Consider the following 15,112-nt stretch of genomic DNA (forward strand, 5'->3'; position numbering starts at 1 on the left):
CATAGACTGTTTTTCCAAAGAATGTTCTTAATATGCAGGGTTACAGAGGAAGCCAATTACATTCAAATAGAATTATCAAAATGTTTTTTTAAAACAACTTTGCAACAGAGTGATATGTGTGCCTTTTAATTAATTCATTAAATAACTAGCAGCAGGCTTGACTACTTTAATTTCAGAACAGTGATGAGCAAGAAGAGATATAGTTGAGAAACATGATAAGAAAATGTGATATGAAAATATCTGTGTTTAGTGGCGATTGGTGACAAAGTCACAGGTATGGTTAATACCACTGTAGTTGGTTACCTGTGTTTCTAATATGGAATGCTAAGTTGCAGGTACAGGTTAGTGAAAATAAAGATGTAAGTTTTCCCCATCCAAGTTCACAGATGCCCTGAAATTCTATCCACGGACAAGAAACCCTTCTAAAGGCAAGATGACGCTCGTGACCTTCTGCCCCAGGGCTAAACTGAGGGGTGGTGGGCCAGGGATTCACTGCACCCTCACTGTGACACAGTCTTGGGAAAGCTAAGCGTTTCCTTCTCCTATTCTGAAGTTTTGGAAACGTTTTGTAAAACAATTTAAAACCATGTCCTTTTTTCAGGACAAGCCTGATGGCTACACGTCCAACGATTAATAAGCACCTTTGATGTGTTCCTTCAACAACCAGAACTATAGTCGCCAGATAAAGGGTCAGTTAAATCGACTAATTCTGAATTTGAATCAGGATCTTGTTCCAGTTGTCCTGGGTTGGCTGAGCTTTAGTGTTAGGGTTTTTCTTTTCAAAGGATGCGGAGGAGGCTTCGCGTTCCCCTCACTCTTGCATTTTGGGCACACACTGGCTCAGAGACAACCGGGCGCACACACATTCCCCCGTCGGGCCCTCACGGGGGAGCTGTCATCTTGCAACCACAATCATCACATGCCATTGCAGGGGCAACCCGGCAGGAGGGCCCCCCCAAATGCCGCCCAGCCCCCACGCAGTCCCGGCCAGGCCGAGGCGCCGACACACAGGAGCCGGGCCGGGTCCCAGGTCTCCGGCTTTCCGCAGGGGAGCGGGGAGCGCGCCGGCCCACGCCCACGCCACCCAGACTTCGGGCGCACAATCGGGCGCACACCCCTGCGCGCGCACACCGCCACACTCGGGCGCACGCACAACGCGGCCGGGCCACGGACGGCAGTGTAGGCGGCGGCCCGGAGTGGTTCGGGGCGCGCAGCCGGGTCCCCCGCGAGGGCGCAGCCGGCCGCCCCGCCCCGCCCCGCCCCTCGAACCCGCCAAGCCGGGCGCGCCTGGGGCTGCAAAGTTTCGCCGCTAGTCCGCCGAGGCAGCGCGCCGGCTTGGGCTCGGCTCGGCTCTGCGTGGCTCCGGACGGCCGTGACCGCTGGCCGTACCGTGCGCCCGGCTGCGCGCCCAGCTCTGCCCCGCGCGGATCTCGACATCCCGCGCCCCCGCCTGCCGGTGCTGCCCGCGCGCCCTCCCGCCGCAGGGTTTGTTCTCAGCCTCCTGTGCGCCCTCGATCTACCTCCTCCTCCTCTTCCCCGGCTCCGACCCCTTCGCCACCGCCACCCATCATGGCCCGTGGCCCCGCTCGGACCAGCCCGGGACCGGGGTCCCAACTGCTGCCGCTGCTGCCGCTACTTCTGCTGCTGCTCCAGGACGCGGGCGGCAGCCACACGGCCCCCGCCCGGTCCGCCCCGCCCGCAGCGGCCGACGGCCTGGCGGGGTACAAGAACCCCCAGCGGTCTCCAGGGGACGCGGCCGCTGCGCTAGGCCCCGGCACCCAGGACATGGTCGCTGTCCACATGCTCCGGCTTTATGAGAAATACAGCCGAAGGGGCGCGCGGCCAGGAGGGGGCAACACGGTCCGCAGCTTCCGGGCCCGGCTGGGTAAGTAGAGGCGGCCCTGTGGCCCCCTTCTCTTCATCCTCCCCGGTCCTCCTCACGTGTCCATCCTCCCACCTCTGCACCTCCGCTTTGCCTCTTCCTTCTAGTCATTGACTGGTTCATTCATTCTTCCATTAACTATTCCCCCCACCGCCGCCCTCCCCGAGCACTCTGTGCCAGGCCCTGAGCCTCCCGTGGGGACGCCGAAGTGGCACAGAGTGACAGAGTTCCTGCCCCTGGGGTGCCGCCAAACCTCGGAGGGTGTCACACTTGCCGGACACAGACGACCCCATCCACAAGGCTTTAAGCACAGCGTGGAGATGGGACTGGGCTGGGGGAGCTCACCGTGTGTGTGTGTCGGGGCTCGGGGGGTAGGCTGTGCTGGCTCTTGACAGATGAAGGAGGCACTGAAGAGAGCCCATCAGGTGGGTGCAGTGCAGCCCCGATGGAAGTGCCAGGCGCTGGGCCCAGGCAGGGGCTGTGCCCCTCTAGCTGGTGCACTTAGTGGGTGTGGCAGTTGGGGAAGCGGGGTGGACTGAGAATGGCCTTGGGTGCCCAGCCTTGGGTACATGGGACTGAGGCCTGCTAGGCACTAGCATGGATTGTTCAGACTATGGGGGTTTGAGGAAAGGTCTAGAAGCTTGGGCAGTGGGGGTTCCCAGCCCCCCTCCTGCCCTTGCCCCTCCTGGGCAGATCCTTTCCCCTTTCCCCACACCTTGGATGGAGCTGCACCGAGCCCTCCCTGCCCTGCTTCCGAGAGCATTTCAGAATCCTGCCTCAGCTGTCTGCCCGCCGGGGCTGGGTGACCTCTGCAGGCCCTGGGTGAGCAGAGACGAGGCGCAGGGGTGATGGGAAGACCCTGGTTGTCATGGAGATTACTCATGGTCTCAGAATGCCATTGCAGAAAATGTGAGTAGGGGTCCCCTGCAGCCCTTGTGAAGGAGGAGGCCATTCATCAGGAGAAAGACCATTGGTCTGTAGGGCCCCCTCTTGAGGTAGAGGGGGACAAGCCCACCACTGGGGCCAGACAGCTTGGAGTCAGATCCGCCACCTCCCTGTCGATCACTGGCTGTGTTACTTAGGGTACCACACCGTGGCCTCAGAGCCAGACGCTGGAAGCTTGGTCTCGCATAAACATGTACTGGGAGCTCCTGCCGCAGAGAAGCCCCTTCCCCCCATCCTCTACTGGGCAGACTCACTAGGTTCCAGGCCAACTAGATCTAACTCCATCCTCCTTGGTACCTTTTATTCACTTCTTGGGGCCCATTTCCGGAGTATCATTATTAAGTCACTCAAGAATCATCTAGCATGACTATGATCTTGGGCAAATCACTGAAGCTCTGTGGACTTGAGTGTGCTTATCCACAAAATGGTCAGGTCATGGTAATATCTTCCCTGTAGCAATTCAGGAAAGATGACATGAGCTGATATGTGTAAGCCCTAAGCCCAGCACCGGCCAGGTTAAGTGTTGGTGCATCGTGTTTCCCTGGAGTACAAAAGACTTGTGTTCATATAGGTGTAGACTTGACCTTGCATCCATAACTCAGTCCCCAAAGCCTTGCACTTGAGGAAAGCAAGACCAGCAAGTTCACTGCTGCAATAAGGGATGAGCACGCCCACAGAGCCCACCCTGTTGCTGCAGGCCCAGGCATGGAGGTGCACGGTCTGTTTTTCAGTCTTCACAGGCTGGGGGTGGTACAAGCAACACTTAGCCCTGAAAAGGATCTGGCGACAGTACTTCAGATCCAGTCCTCCCATTTTACAGATAAGGAGACTGAGGCCAGGCCAGGGCAAGCTGTTCACAGTGGCAGTGGTTGGCACCGTCCATCTGTCAGGCTCATGCTGTTCTCACCGCTAGTCCCCTCCCCCAACCTCCATCAGAACTGAGCCCAGGACTTAGGAGACAGAGGATGGAACAGATCCTGGGAGATCAGAATTATTCTGGATCAGTCTAGGACTATTTGACAAATCCAGTACTCTTGTTTGGAACCATTTGAAACAGCCATGGGTACAAGTCCCAGCTCCACCTGCTACTAGTATGTGTGTACACATCACGTTACCTCTCTGAGTATCAATTGTTTGTGCACGTAGTGGGGGTGGGGTGAAGATTCAATGGGATGAGGCGGGGTTTGTGCCTGGCAGAGAGTAGGCCCAGGCAGCTTGGTTTCGCTTCTCCTCCCCTGACTGACTGAAGTTTCTTCATACCCAGTCCCTCACCAGCCCTCAGAAGGGCCTGCTCTGTGACCCAGCGACGAAGCTGTGAGGAGGTGTGAGCCTGGCTGGGGACCCCTCATTTCATGGATGAGGCACACATGTGGGGGGCTTCAGCTCTGGTCCTGCTCCGTGACGGTGACCTCTGCTGCCTCGGTGGGGTGTTCCCTGCAACCCGTGTTACAGTGGAACTGTGTCCCTTGCCTGCCTCTAGGCAGCTCAGCTCAGGTTCCAAGCGCAGGCTGTGAGCTGGGCTGGTAAGGGCCAAATCCTGAGTCTGTGACTGGGGCCAGGGACTGAACTCGTCTATGACTCCGTTTTCTTCACTTCTAAAATGGGACTAATAACGCTCTCTTCCTTACAGGGTTTTTTAAATGAACTGAGATATGTTCAGTGCTTAACACAGTGCCTGGCACGTGTAAGTTCAATAATGTTTTAGCTCTACTATGATTACTCCAGCCACCCAGCTCCTTCCCTCCCTTCCGTTGCTCCTTGAAGTGCATCAGTAGAGAGAGCTTCTGAGCCTGACCATAAGGGTTAAGGTTAGACACCTGCAGCCTCAAACGACCTGCATTTAAATCTAGCCTTTTCCACCTACGTATGTGATATTGGGCAAGTTACTTAACCTCTCTGAGGTTGGTGTCTTCATCTCTAAAATGAGAGTACTAATACGTACTCATCTGTCGAGAGTGCCAAATGTCACAGTCAGTTCCCCAAGTCTTTCCTGAGCACCTCATTCAGTGGCAGGTGCTGTAAGCTCAGAGGACACAGAAAAGCAGAGAGTATTGGCCCTGCCCCGAAAAGCTCACGGGCTGGTGGAGAAGGGAGAAGTAAACAGAAGAATGTGTGCAGTGGCACAGGTAGGACAATGGAGTGAGAAAGGGCTGGGGGTGGGCTTCAGGAGCCCCAAAGGACAGCACTGACCTGGCAGGGGAAGGGCTGGTGGGGAGGGTCCAGTGAAGCCTTCGCAGAGCAGGGGAGGCCCCAGACAGACTCTGAAGGGCAGCGGGTGTTAGCCAGGTGTAGAGGTGAAGCAGAGCCCTATTGCCTGGAACTGTGAGGCGTTTGGTTTCAATGAGGAAACAACAGGAAGAAAGAGGCAGAAAATGGAAGTGAACCAGTGGGCCACCAAGGCCTGTAAGCAATGGGGCAGTATAGAGAGTGTGTATGGCGAGAGAGGGGCGAGGGAGGGAGAGGAGGAGGGAGGGAGAGAAGAAAAGAGGAGAGGGGAGAAGGAGAGACAAGAGATTATAAGGGAAATGCATACTTATCCAGAAATCATAGAAAATCACAGTAAAGAAAAGAAATCACAATCCAGATATAACCAGAGTTAATATTTTGTGGAATATTATATATAGTTTTTACCCTAATGGGATCAGAGTTGCAGCAGGTAAAACTTGTTATATCTTCATTCTCATCTGAAGTTACCGTTTTCTTTTTCATTACTGGTCATCCTGAACTGTTTTTCATGCTTTTTGACCATTCGAAATTTTTCCCGTGGAAACCACTTCATCCACTTGGGGTTCTGGTCTTTTTCCTACTGATATGTGGAGGTTGTGAAGGATGTTAACTCTTCATCTGTAATAGATGATTCCCTGTGAAGCAAGAGTGTGGTGTGAGGGTGACAGTGTCCTGGGGTCACAGTGGTGGTCAATGTCAGACTGTGGGCTAAGACAGTGGTAGAAAGAGCAATGAGTGAAGGGACAGATCTCCAGGTAACTTGGATTCTGTTTCTACAGAGCAGAGCAGTCTGAGGGTCGTCTTGGCCTGAGAGCTGGCCAGCAGGGAGCTTGGGGGCACCCTTGGACTAGGACCGCTTCCCTACCTCTTTCCTCTCTAGTCCCATCCCTAAAGAGTTGGGAAGGAGGTTGAGTGCCCAGTAGAGTGAACCTCACTAGGCTTCTCAGATTTCCAAAGACCATAGAGAGATCAACTTGTCTAAATAAGATCAGTCCTTTCTTTCCTGGAGAGTCAGAATACAAAATAATCCAAATAATGACTTGTGTTTGCAAAATATTTTAGAGTTCACAGCACATGATCTTTGTTACATTAACTGTTAAGCAGACCCGGATTCTATCCAGAGCACCTGGTTGGGGAGGGTGGGGAAGGGCGTGGGCTTGGGGTCAGACTGACCTGGAAGCACGCCCTGGCTCCGCCCCTTACCAGCTGGGGGACTTTAAGCACTTTAAGCAAGTTATGTAGTTATGTAGTCATGTACCCTCTCTGAAGCTCCATCTCTTTGTCCATTTGCCATGTCTGCTGCCCTCATTGTGAACACGAGGAATCAAGCATGCATATATGCTTGGAACTTGGAGCTTCCTAATCAGCAAACAATATTATTCCCATTTTAAAGATGAGAAAACTAAGGCTCAAGGGGAAGTGACTGGACAAACGTCCTGCTGTGCAGTGCCTCCAGCTGGATTTGCATAATCGGCTACATCTTTCCAAAGGAGACTTTCTGGACTTCTTTCAGGATATTCACTGAGCCCCAGGGCAGCAGGCCAGGAACCCCCTTTGTTAAGTGAAGCAGACAGATCTAGCAAAGACCCCTCCCCTCCCCTGCCATTCAGCACACATTTCTGAGCGCTGATGATCACTCAGGCCTCGTGCTAGGACCTAGGGATACAGCAGTGCACACAGCTGGCAAAGCCCCGCCCTCTTGGAGTTTGTGTTCTAGAGGGAAAGAGAAACAATCGCAAGGAAATATATTATATCAGGATGTCCCAGAGTGACATGAAGACAAATGAAGCCAGGGACAGACAGAGCGATGGGGCTGTTCTTTCAGCCAAGGGGGTCAGTGGTACCCTTTGTTAGGGATGCAGCTTGAGCAAAGGCCCAAAGGAGAGAAGAGTGATTCCTAGAGGAGAGGTGATGACAGCAGAAGGAAGAGCTGGGACAAAGCCCTGAGATGGAGCTTCATGTTTGTAAGGACAGGAAGGCCAGGGTGACTAGGGCAGAGATGGGGGTGCGGGGAGCAGATGGAGTTGGGGAGGTAAGCAGACCAGATCAAGTAGGGCCTTGGTAAAGGGTTGAGTTTAATTTGGGGGGCAATAGAGAGCTCTGAGCAGGATGCTGACCTAAGGTGGAAAGCACGCAGCCCGCCGGGGGCCTCTCCTGGACACAGCTCTGTGAAGCTGCGACGGGCGCTGCAGGTGGGCGTCCCCACCATCACTGTCTGTCTCGTCCCTGGGCTGAGCTCCTCTGAGTGCCTGGAATCACCTTTGCTAGGACCCTGCTCAGCGCAGCACTTAGCCCAGAGTAGGAGTTTCCCAAATATTTATCTGGAAAAGGGAGGGAGGCGGGTGGGGGGGGGGCGAAGGAAGGGAGAGAGGAATGATAGGAGGGAGGAAGGAAGGATCTTTTCTAGCTGACCATGAGATGGGAGCCACAGGCACCAGCACGGTTCATAGGAAATAGGGACTTCTCTGGAGATTCTCCTTTGTGACCTGGGCTCATCCAAGCTGGGAGGCTTCAGGTAGGTGGCCTTCTCTCAGCCACAGCCTGGAGCCCCCTGCAATGCACGCATGCAGGTACAATCAGAGAGCTGGGCCAGCCTGTGGCCCTTCGTGCCCTGGAGATGGGAGTGACCCATCTCCACCTACACGGTTCCCAGCAGGGAGGGTCATCACGCATCAGACTGCCTTGTGAGGAGCGAGCTGCCTATGGCCAAAGGCATTCAGGCCAAATGGAGGAAAAACTCCTGCCCTGAGTGTAATTAATCAGGCTGCCTGACCTCTAAGGTTCTTCCCGCTCTGAGCTCCTGAGCGTGCTCTCTGTGGTTCTCCATCCGAAGGGAAGGGCAGCATTTGCTGTCCCTCTCCTGCACCCCGTGCAGAAATAACCTCCAGGGGAGGCACCCCGTCCTCCTCTACAACACGTTTTGCCACGCTGGGGCGGCCCTCCCAGCACCTTCATTGGGCCGCACCCACCTCAAGCCAAGGTTGCTGTCCCTGCCTTGGTGGTCACAGTTATCCTTCTTTATATCCTCTCTCGTTCTTTACCTTGTCACTGGAAGGGGGGCCAAGGTGCTTTTCTCTGGGAAGCCCCATCTCGGTTCCCCCAGTCTGCTGTTTTCCTTCTCACCGAGAGCCACAGGTTTCTAGGCCAAAGATGCTTGCATCCCGCTGTGAAGGGCCAGCTCTTTGGAAGGAGTCAGAAATGTCTATTTTAGAGCCTCTTAAGTGTTCTCGCACAAAGAACCTGTTAGCGGAACAATGGAGTTGACTTGAATTGGATAAAAGAAAAACACTTTTTCTGCTGTGGTAGCTGGACCATTGAGTAAGAGGGGCCCGAACTGGTGTAGGAGAAGCTTGCTCTGCCGGCCTTGGTCATTTAGACAAAAGTGGCACAGAAGCACATTTGGGGGCTTCCCCCTTTGTGCCTGGCACATTACATATGTTATTTATTTAATCCTCCAAGCATTTGGGTGAGATAGAGATTCTCTTGTCTCTCTGAGGCAGATGAACAAGGCATGGTCCCGTTGAGGCCTGGGAGCCTGGTTCCTAGAGCCTTTCCCAGCTTGGGGGGTAGGGGCTGCCTTGTTGGTGGACTTGCACCCCATCCACAAGTCAACCCCGGATGTTGCAGATACACAGCCACCGCCCATCGTTGCTTCCCAAACTTAGAATCCCTTAGAATGCTGGTTAGAATAAGAATTCCTGGGCCCCATTGTCCCAGACCCTCTGAATCAGCATCTCCAGAGGAGGAAAGCAGTGATCTTTGAGCTTTGGGAAATGCAGGACTCGAGGACCATGACACTCAAGGCCGCAGTGTTTGGGGAAGCTAGGTTTAAATGTCATCAAGACTCGTGCTTCTCCTTATGTGTGGACGTATTGAGGGGCTGCTGTGGACATGCTGAGGGTTTTTTTCTGGGAATTAGGTACGGTAGTGTCTTTAGAATGTCACCCAAGCTTTGACTGACATTTATTGGGCCCTCTGACTTTTCCTCCCTTCCTCTTTCTTGTAGTCCCTTAAAAGTACATGAAAGTTCCCAATTGAATTATGCCTTCTTCCCAGTAGAATTATGCCTTCATCCCAATAGAAACAAGTAACCTTAAACTGAAGATTTTGGTTAAAAAAAATGCCAGCTGAATCTGTGGACGCAGGTGTCAGAGAAACTGTGACCCATTTTCTACACACACACACACACACACACACACACATTCCCGCTCTTGGAAGCCCTGTACCTCTCCCAGCTTCACCCAGCAGACAGACCCCTGGCAACAGGAAATAGGGTAGCGGGAGGGAGACAGCCCACCTGACAGCTCTGGTCTCCGGCTCTCCTGCAGCATCTCAGGGAGATGATGCCTCCCTCCCATCCAAACCCTAGAGAGGGCTTGCTATTCCCAGACCTCATGCTGCCAGGGCCTGGGGCAGCTTTCTGCCCTGGGGTCCTGGTGTACACCTGGTAGAACGAAGAGAGAAAGGAAAGAGTGGTTGACAGCCCCAGGGATGCAGGGGCCAAGAGTATCCTCGAGCTGCAGGTGTGATGTTTGAGGGAGATGGGAGTGACCCATGTGATGTTTGAGGCCGGTCCTCATCGTGGTTCCGGCCTCTGGAGAGCAACCTGGATGTTGGAGATTTTATTGAGTGACCTGGTACAACCCTGACAGTGCTTTTTCTTTGTAAAAAACAAGTTTAAAAGGGCTTGGGCAGAATAACTAGCAGACACCCAAATGGCTGTGTTCTTAAGCCCAGTTTCCCTCAGAAGCCGCTCAGAATGCTGAGACAGCGTGAGGCACTCTAATTTACCTCATTTGGAAGAAGGACTGCATTTAATGTCTATAAAATAGAAAGCTGTGCAGATACAGGGGGGCTACTGTCAGCAGGGGTCGGACCCAACCCGAGTATCCCAAATACCTGATTCCATCTTATCTCATGAATGAAGATGGGGGAGATCATTTGTTCATTGAGAGGCGTTAGAGTGCAGAGGCAGGAACTGGAGCTTCAGGGTCCAGCAGCCCTGAGCATCTACCCTGTCTGCCACCTTTTTTTTTCTTCCTTTCTTTGCAATGGGATATGACAGCCCCCAACCTCTCTGACTTCAATCCCTCATCCTCATCTGGTCCCTGAAAATAGCAAAGGGTGCCCTCATCAGTTCCATGTGAGGATTACAGGAGATGAGGAAAGGCTGCTGGCCTGAAAGTGCTCGCTCAATGGGCGTTCCTCCTCCACTTCCTGGACGGGACACCCTATGAGCATGGGGCCCTGTTCAGGAGACAACCTAACAGGCTGTGGTCTGTCCTTCCCTCGCAGAAGTGGTCAACCAGAAGACCGTGTATTTCTTCAACCTGACTTCCATGCAGGACTCAGAAATGATCCTCATGGCCACATTCCACTTCTACTCGGAGCCGCGGTGGCCCCGGGCACGCGAGGCACCATGCAAGCAGCGGGCCAAGAATGCATCCTGCCGCCTGCTGCCCCCGGGCCCGCCTGCACGCCAGCACCTGCTCTTCCGAAGCCTCTCGCAGAACATGGCCACGCAGGGGCTGCTCCGTGGGGCCATGGCCCTGCTGCCCCCGCCACGGGGCCTGTGGCGGGCCAAGGACATCTCCCCCATCATCAAGGCGGCCCGCCGGGATGGCGAGCTGCTCCTGTCCGCCCAGCTGGATTCTGGGGAGGAGGACCCGGGGGTACCCAGGCCCGGCCCCCACGCACCCTACATCCTCATCTACGCCAACGACCTGGCCATCTCAGAGCCCAACAGCGTGGCAGTGACACTGCAGAGATATGACCCCTTCCAGGCTGGGGACCAGGAGCCTGGAGCAGCCCCCAACAGCTCGGCAGACCCCCGCGTGCGCCGGGCCACGCAGGCCATGGGGCCGCTGCAGAACAACGAGCTGCCGGGGCTGGACGAGAGGCCGGCACATGCCCCCCACGCCCAGCACTACCACAAGCACGAGCTGTGGCCCAGCCCCTTCCGTGCACTGAAGCCTCGGCCGGGCCGCAAGGACCGCAGGAAGAAGGGCCAGGATGTGTTCATGGCCTCCTCGCAGGTGCTGGACTTTGACGAGAAGACGATGCAGAAAGCCCGGAGGAAGCAGTGGGACGAGCCGCGGGTTTGCTCCCGGAGGTATCTGAAGGTGGACTTTGCAGACATCGGGTGGAACGAATGGATCATCTCACCCAAGTCGTTCGACGCTTACTACTGCTCAGGAGCCTGCGAGTTCCCCATGCCCAAGGTAGAGTGTGTGGGGTCGCCCCGCTGTGTTCTGGGCTAATTGTGACTCTCAGCTCTGCCCCTGCAGGCAAGTCCCTCTGCCTCCTCACTGTTTCCTCTCTGTAAATAGGGATAATGACACCTCCCATCTACTCAAGGCAGAGAATAGGTAGACAGACGTGACAAAATGTCAGCCTGTTGGGTGGATACAGCCCACAGATGGATGGGGTCTGGCTGTGCCTTCAGTGAATTTGAGTTTTAAATCAGAACCTTTCTTCTTTTGCAAAACAGGAGATCCATCTCCTTAGGTGTGTTCCCACATAGCAATATCCACAGAGGCTGAGGAGAGCCTGGCCCCCTGCACACAGGTCAGGTCTCTTAAGCCCCCTCCTCACCAAGGCTCTTCTAGAAACCTGGCCTGGATCTCAGGGCGTTGGTGTCTGTGACCAGCACAGAGCTGGCCTCAGTGGCTTCCCAGTGTGACCGTCCATCCCCCACCCCCGACTCAGGGCAGGAACTCACAGGGCAGCTAGCTCTCATTGCACACGAGTCGGCAGGACACACAGCACGGGGCTGCTTTCCCCATTGCACTGGCCCGGGTTTTCAGATGCTCGCCTTCCCTCCAGGCTGGGCCATGGTTCTGTCCATCCATCTCCCCACATCCTGAACTACGGTGGGCTGGCTGCCTGCTGATGTCGACCTCGGCACAGAGCACACACTTTCCTCCTACTTAGCTCCTCTGCTGAGTTCCAGGTCATGCCTTCCTCTCCAAGAAAGGAAGTCAGCGCATAAATCCACTGTGAACGTAAATAAATCAGCCAGCTGGGAAATCCCAGACCCAGACGCGGGGCCGCATTAACCTGTTTGGGAATTAAGAGGCTTCTCCTCAAAGCCGTGCATGTGCAGGAGAGAGGAAGGGAGGTGTCTGACAGAGAGACAGGCGTCTGCTGGAAGGGCCCAGCCCGGGGGATGCAGGGTGAGTACGGCAGGCCCCTGCTGGCTGACCCTGCGCTTACCTTATCAGTCTGCCTGGCTGTCTTTCCACCTTCCCTGACACCAGCCTGAACTCCCCAAATGCCGGTGTCCCTCTCCTCCCACCTCCCCACCAGAGGCACTGTGCATATAAAACTCTGGCCGACAATGAGCTGAAGCACCTGTGACGTGGTCCTCTTCATCTTGTGGGAGGTGCCGTGTTTGCTGCTGGGACCCAGACTCTTCTGGCTGTGAGAGGCTGCCTGGGGAGGGAGGGGAAGAGAGCTGGTGTGGGCCCAGCGAGCATAGTTTCCAAGCCAGACTACTTTCTAACTGAGGGCTCCTGGTCCAGTTATTTAGTCATTTTAAGCCTCAGTTTCACCAGGAAAATTAAAGTCATACCCACCCCATAAGGTTGATTCAATGAGAAAATGGGGTGATGCAGGTGAAGCAGTGCCTGACACCCCAAAGTCAGACCCACCTGGGAACTGCGAGTTTCCAGCCCCATCACACTGATGCACTTGTGCCTGCAGGGCTTCCCCTCCTGTGCTGAGAACATGATCACATGGCAGGCGTGTCGGTGCTCCCTGGACTGTAAAGTCTGGGCAGCTATGGCCCCAGGCAGAACCTCCAATCTTCTCCACTGCCTTCCCTCTGGGGCACCTGCCCAGTTCCTGGTGCTCCTCGGGGATGTGTGACACGCAGGTGCCCCCAAGTGGCCAGTGCCATGTAGGGGATGTGCCTTCCCTCTGGGAGCCCGAAGGGCAGGAAGGCCTTTTGCAAAAGTCCCTAGGACTCAGTCTGCCACTGATTTCAGAAGAAATGTGTACCCAACCCTGTGATCTCACCTTTTCTTCTAGGTCAGTGCCTTTTCTGTGGCCTCAGTCAAGGGCATGCAGGCAGCATGGTGGGTGGGTTAGGACTGCAGGGTAGGCAGAGTTCGGAGGTGACCATGCTCCTTTCCCCCTTGCAGATCGTCCGCCCCTCCAACCACGCCACCATCCAGAGCATCGTCAGGGCCGTGGGCATCGTCCCGGGCATCCCAGAGCCTTGCTGCGTTCCCGACAAGATGAACTCTCTTGGGGTCCTCTTCCTGGATGAGAACCGGAATGTGGTTCTGAAGGTGTACCCCAACATGTCTGTGGAGACCTGTGCCTGCCGGTAAGACCAGCCGCTCTGGAGTGGAAAGAACCTGCCCCGCCTGCACACAGCAGGGCAGCATTCTCGGAACCTTCTGGAGTGAGCACTTGACTCAGGGTGCAGCTGCAAATGCAGGGCACAGCTTGCAGGCAACCATCTGTCACCCCAGGGCATCATTCTGGGGTCTTTCACTGCTGGTGACTCAGCCCCCTCAATGCCGGTCCGAATCCTTTGAAGGGATCTGGGAATTAGCCCTGGCCTGACGGTTGCCCACGGCCTGTCCGCTGTGCTCTGAAGGCCTGAAAACCGGACATGTCCACAGGCTGGGTTTTGTGACTATCATCTCATAACCCGGAAAGAAGACTACAGACCTGAAGGCACTCACTCCCTTCACAAGGAAAGAACCTCTGTTTAAACAATCAGTTTAAAACACTTCGGGCCACAGTGTGATGCTGCAAAACAGGGCCTAAATAATGGTATAAACGGATGTTTTCTCTCAAAATCCACTGCAAACGCTTTTATACATACAGTATGCACATATAACCAATTGTGGTTTCTTTTTCTTAATATATGTTTTATTTTAAAACAAAAAGGAGGGCGTTGACACCGTTCCCCACAGAGGTGGTCAAGCTGGCTGAGCGTGCATTGTTGAAACGTGCTTATTGAAATAACCCACACAGTCATACGCGGGAATACTAAAACATAACCAAGATTTTATATTTTTGTAAATTATACTTTCTATACTGTAGATTGTGTACGGTATGTGTTTTTATGGAAAGCTAATAAATTAAAGGGACAGTGGTATCTTCAAAAGCTGGATGTCACCCATTGCAAACTATGGATGGATCTCCATGGGTAAGTATGACATCTGGGTGGCTGCTGGGGTCACAGCTGTCTTTAGGAGCCAAGGCCCCTGTAGGCCGTCTCCACACTCTCTCATCTTTATCCTAAGCTCCAGACACCGGCCACTCCTATGCCTTCCAGGGTCCTGCCCACTCACATCACACCACAGATCCCCACCCTGGGCTCGTCCAGGAAGGACATGGCCCAGGCAGGCACAGTGACCTCGACTCCTTAGCCTCAGAGGGGATGTCAAGTGATGGGGAGGTGCCTGAGATATTTAAAGGAACATCTATGGTAGCCTGGTCAGAGGGCTTCTACTTGGGGTAGTTCAAGCAAGAGATTCAGTAGAAGAAGTCAGGGGTCTCTCCAGAGATTTGGGGGCTCCTGGGGAACTGGAACGTCTGCTTCTCCCTGCTTCCTAGTCAGCATCCCTGTCCCCAAATAGTCTCCCCCAAGTGGCTCCCTTATCCCTGAGTTGACATCGCCTTACAGTTGTAGTACCTGAAGTTGATTGGCCGGCATTTCTGAAGGAGAAACTGGGTCCAACTGGCGGCAGGTGTATAACAGTCCCTCGGCTGGGAACTCAGAGGATGCCGTGGCCCCCAGTCTTCTCTTACTCGGAGAAGGTTGAAAAGCCATGAGCAGTTCTCCAGGATGGGACTTAGAAGGAGAAAAGGAGCCCAAGGCATCTGTCTTAGGTCAGGGTCCTGAAACCAGGGTTCCTGTGCAAGGCACGGTTGAGGAAGTGCTCCCAGGAGAAACAGGCAAGGAGTGGGTACAGCAGGACAGGAGGGCAAGAAACCAAGCATCCCAACCTTGCCTGGATCCTATGGGGAGCTCTGGCACTTAAGCTATACCTCTGGGTTAGTCCAGCTTCAAGGCAAGGATGCTGGATGTTCACACCC

The 15,112-nt window shown here is 54.5% G+C and overlaps 1 protein-coding gene across 1 annotated transcript; it reads left to right on the forward strand.

Moving 5' to 3' along the window:
• The first annotated feature begins 924 nt into the window (after positions 1 to 924).
• On the forward strand, positions 925 to 14,160 carry GDF10 (growth differentiation factor 10). The gene is made up of 3 exons (XM_079900442.1): positions 925 to 1,885; positions 10,349 to 11,274; positions 13,198 to 14,160. The coding sequence occupies exons 1-3, from the start codon at positions 1,570 to 1,572 to the stop codon at positions 13,387 to 13,389; spliced, it is 1,434 nt and encodes a 477-aa protein (XP_079756568.1). The 5' UTR covers positions 925 to 1,569; the 3' UTR covers positions 13,390 to 14,160.
• Positions 14,161 to 15,112: the final 952 nt, after the last annotated feature.

This window comes from Stenella coeruleoalba (genome assembly GCF_951394435.1).
Source record: "Stenella coeruleoalba genome assembly, chromosome: 16".
Taxonomy (NCBI): domain Eukaryota; kingdom Metazoa; phylum Chordata; class Mammalia; order Artiodactyla; family Delphinidae; genus Stenella; species Stenella coeruleoalba.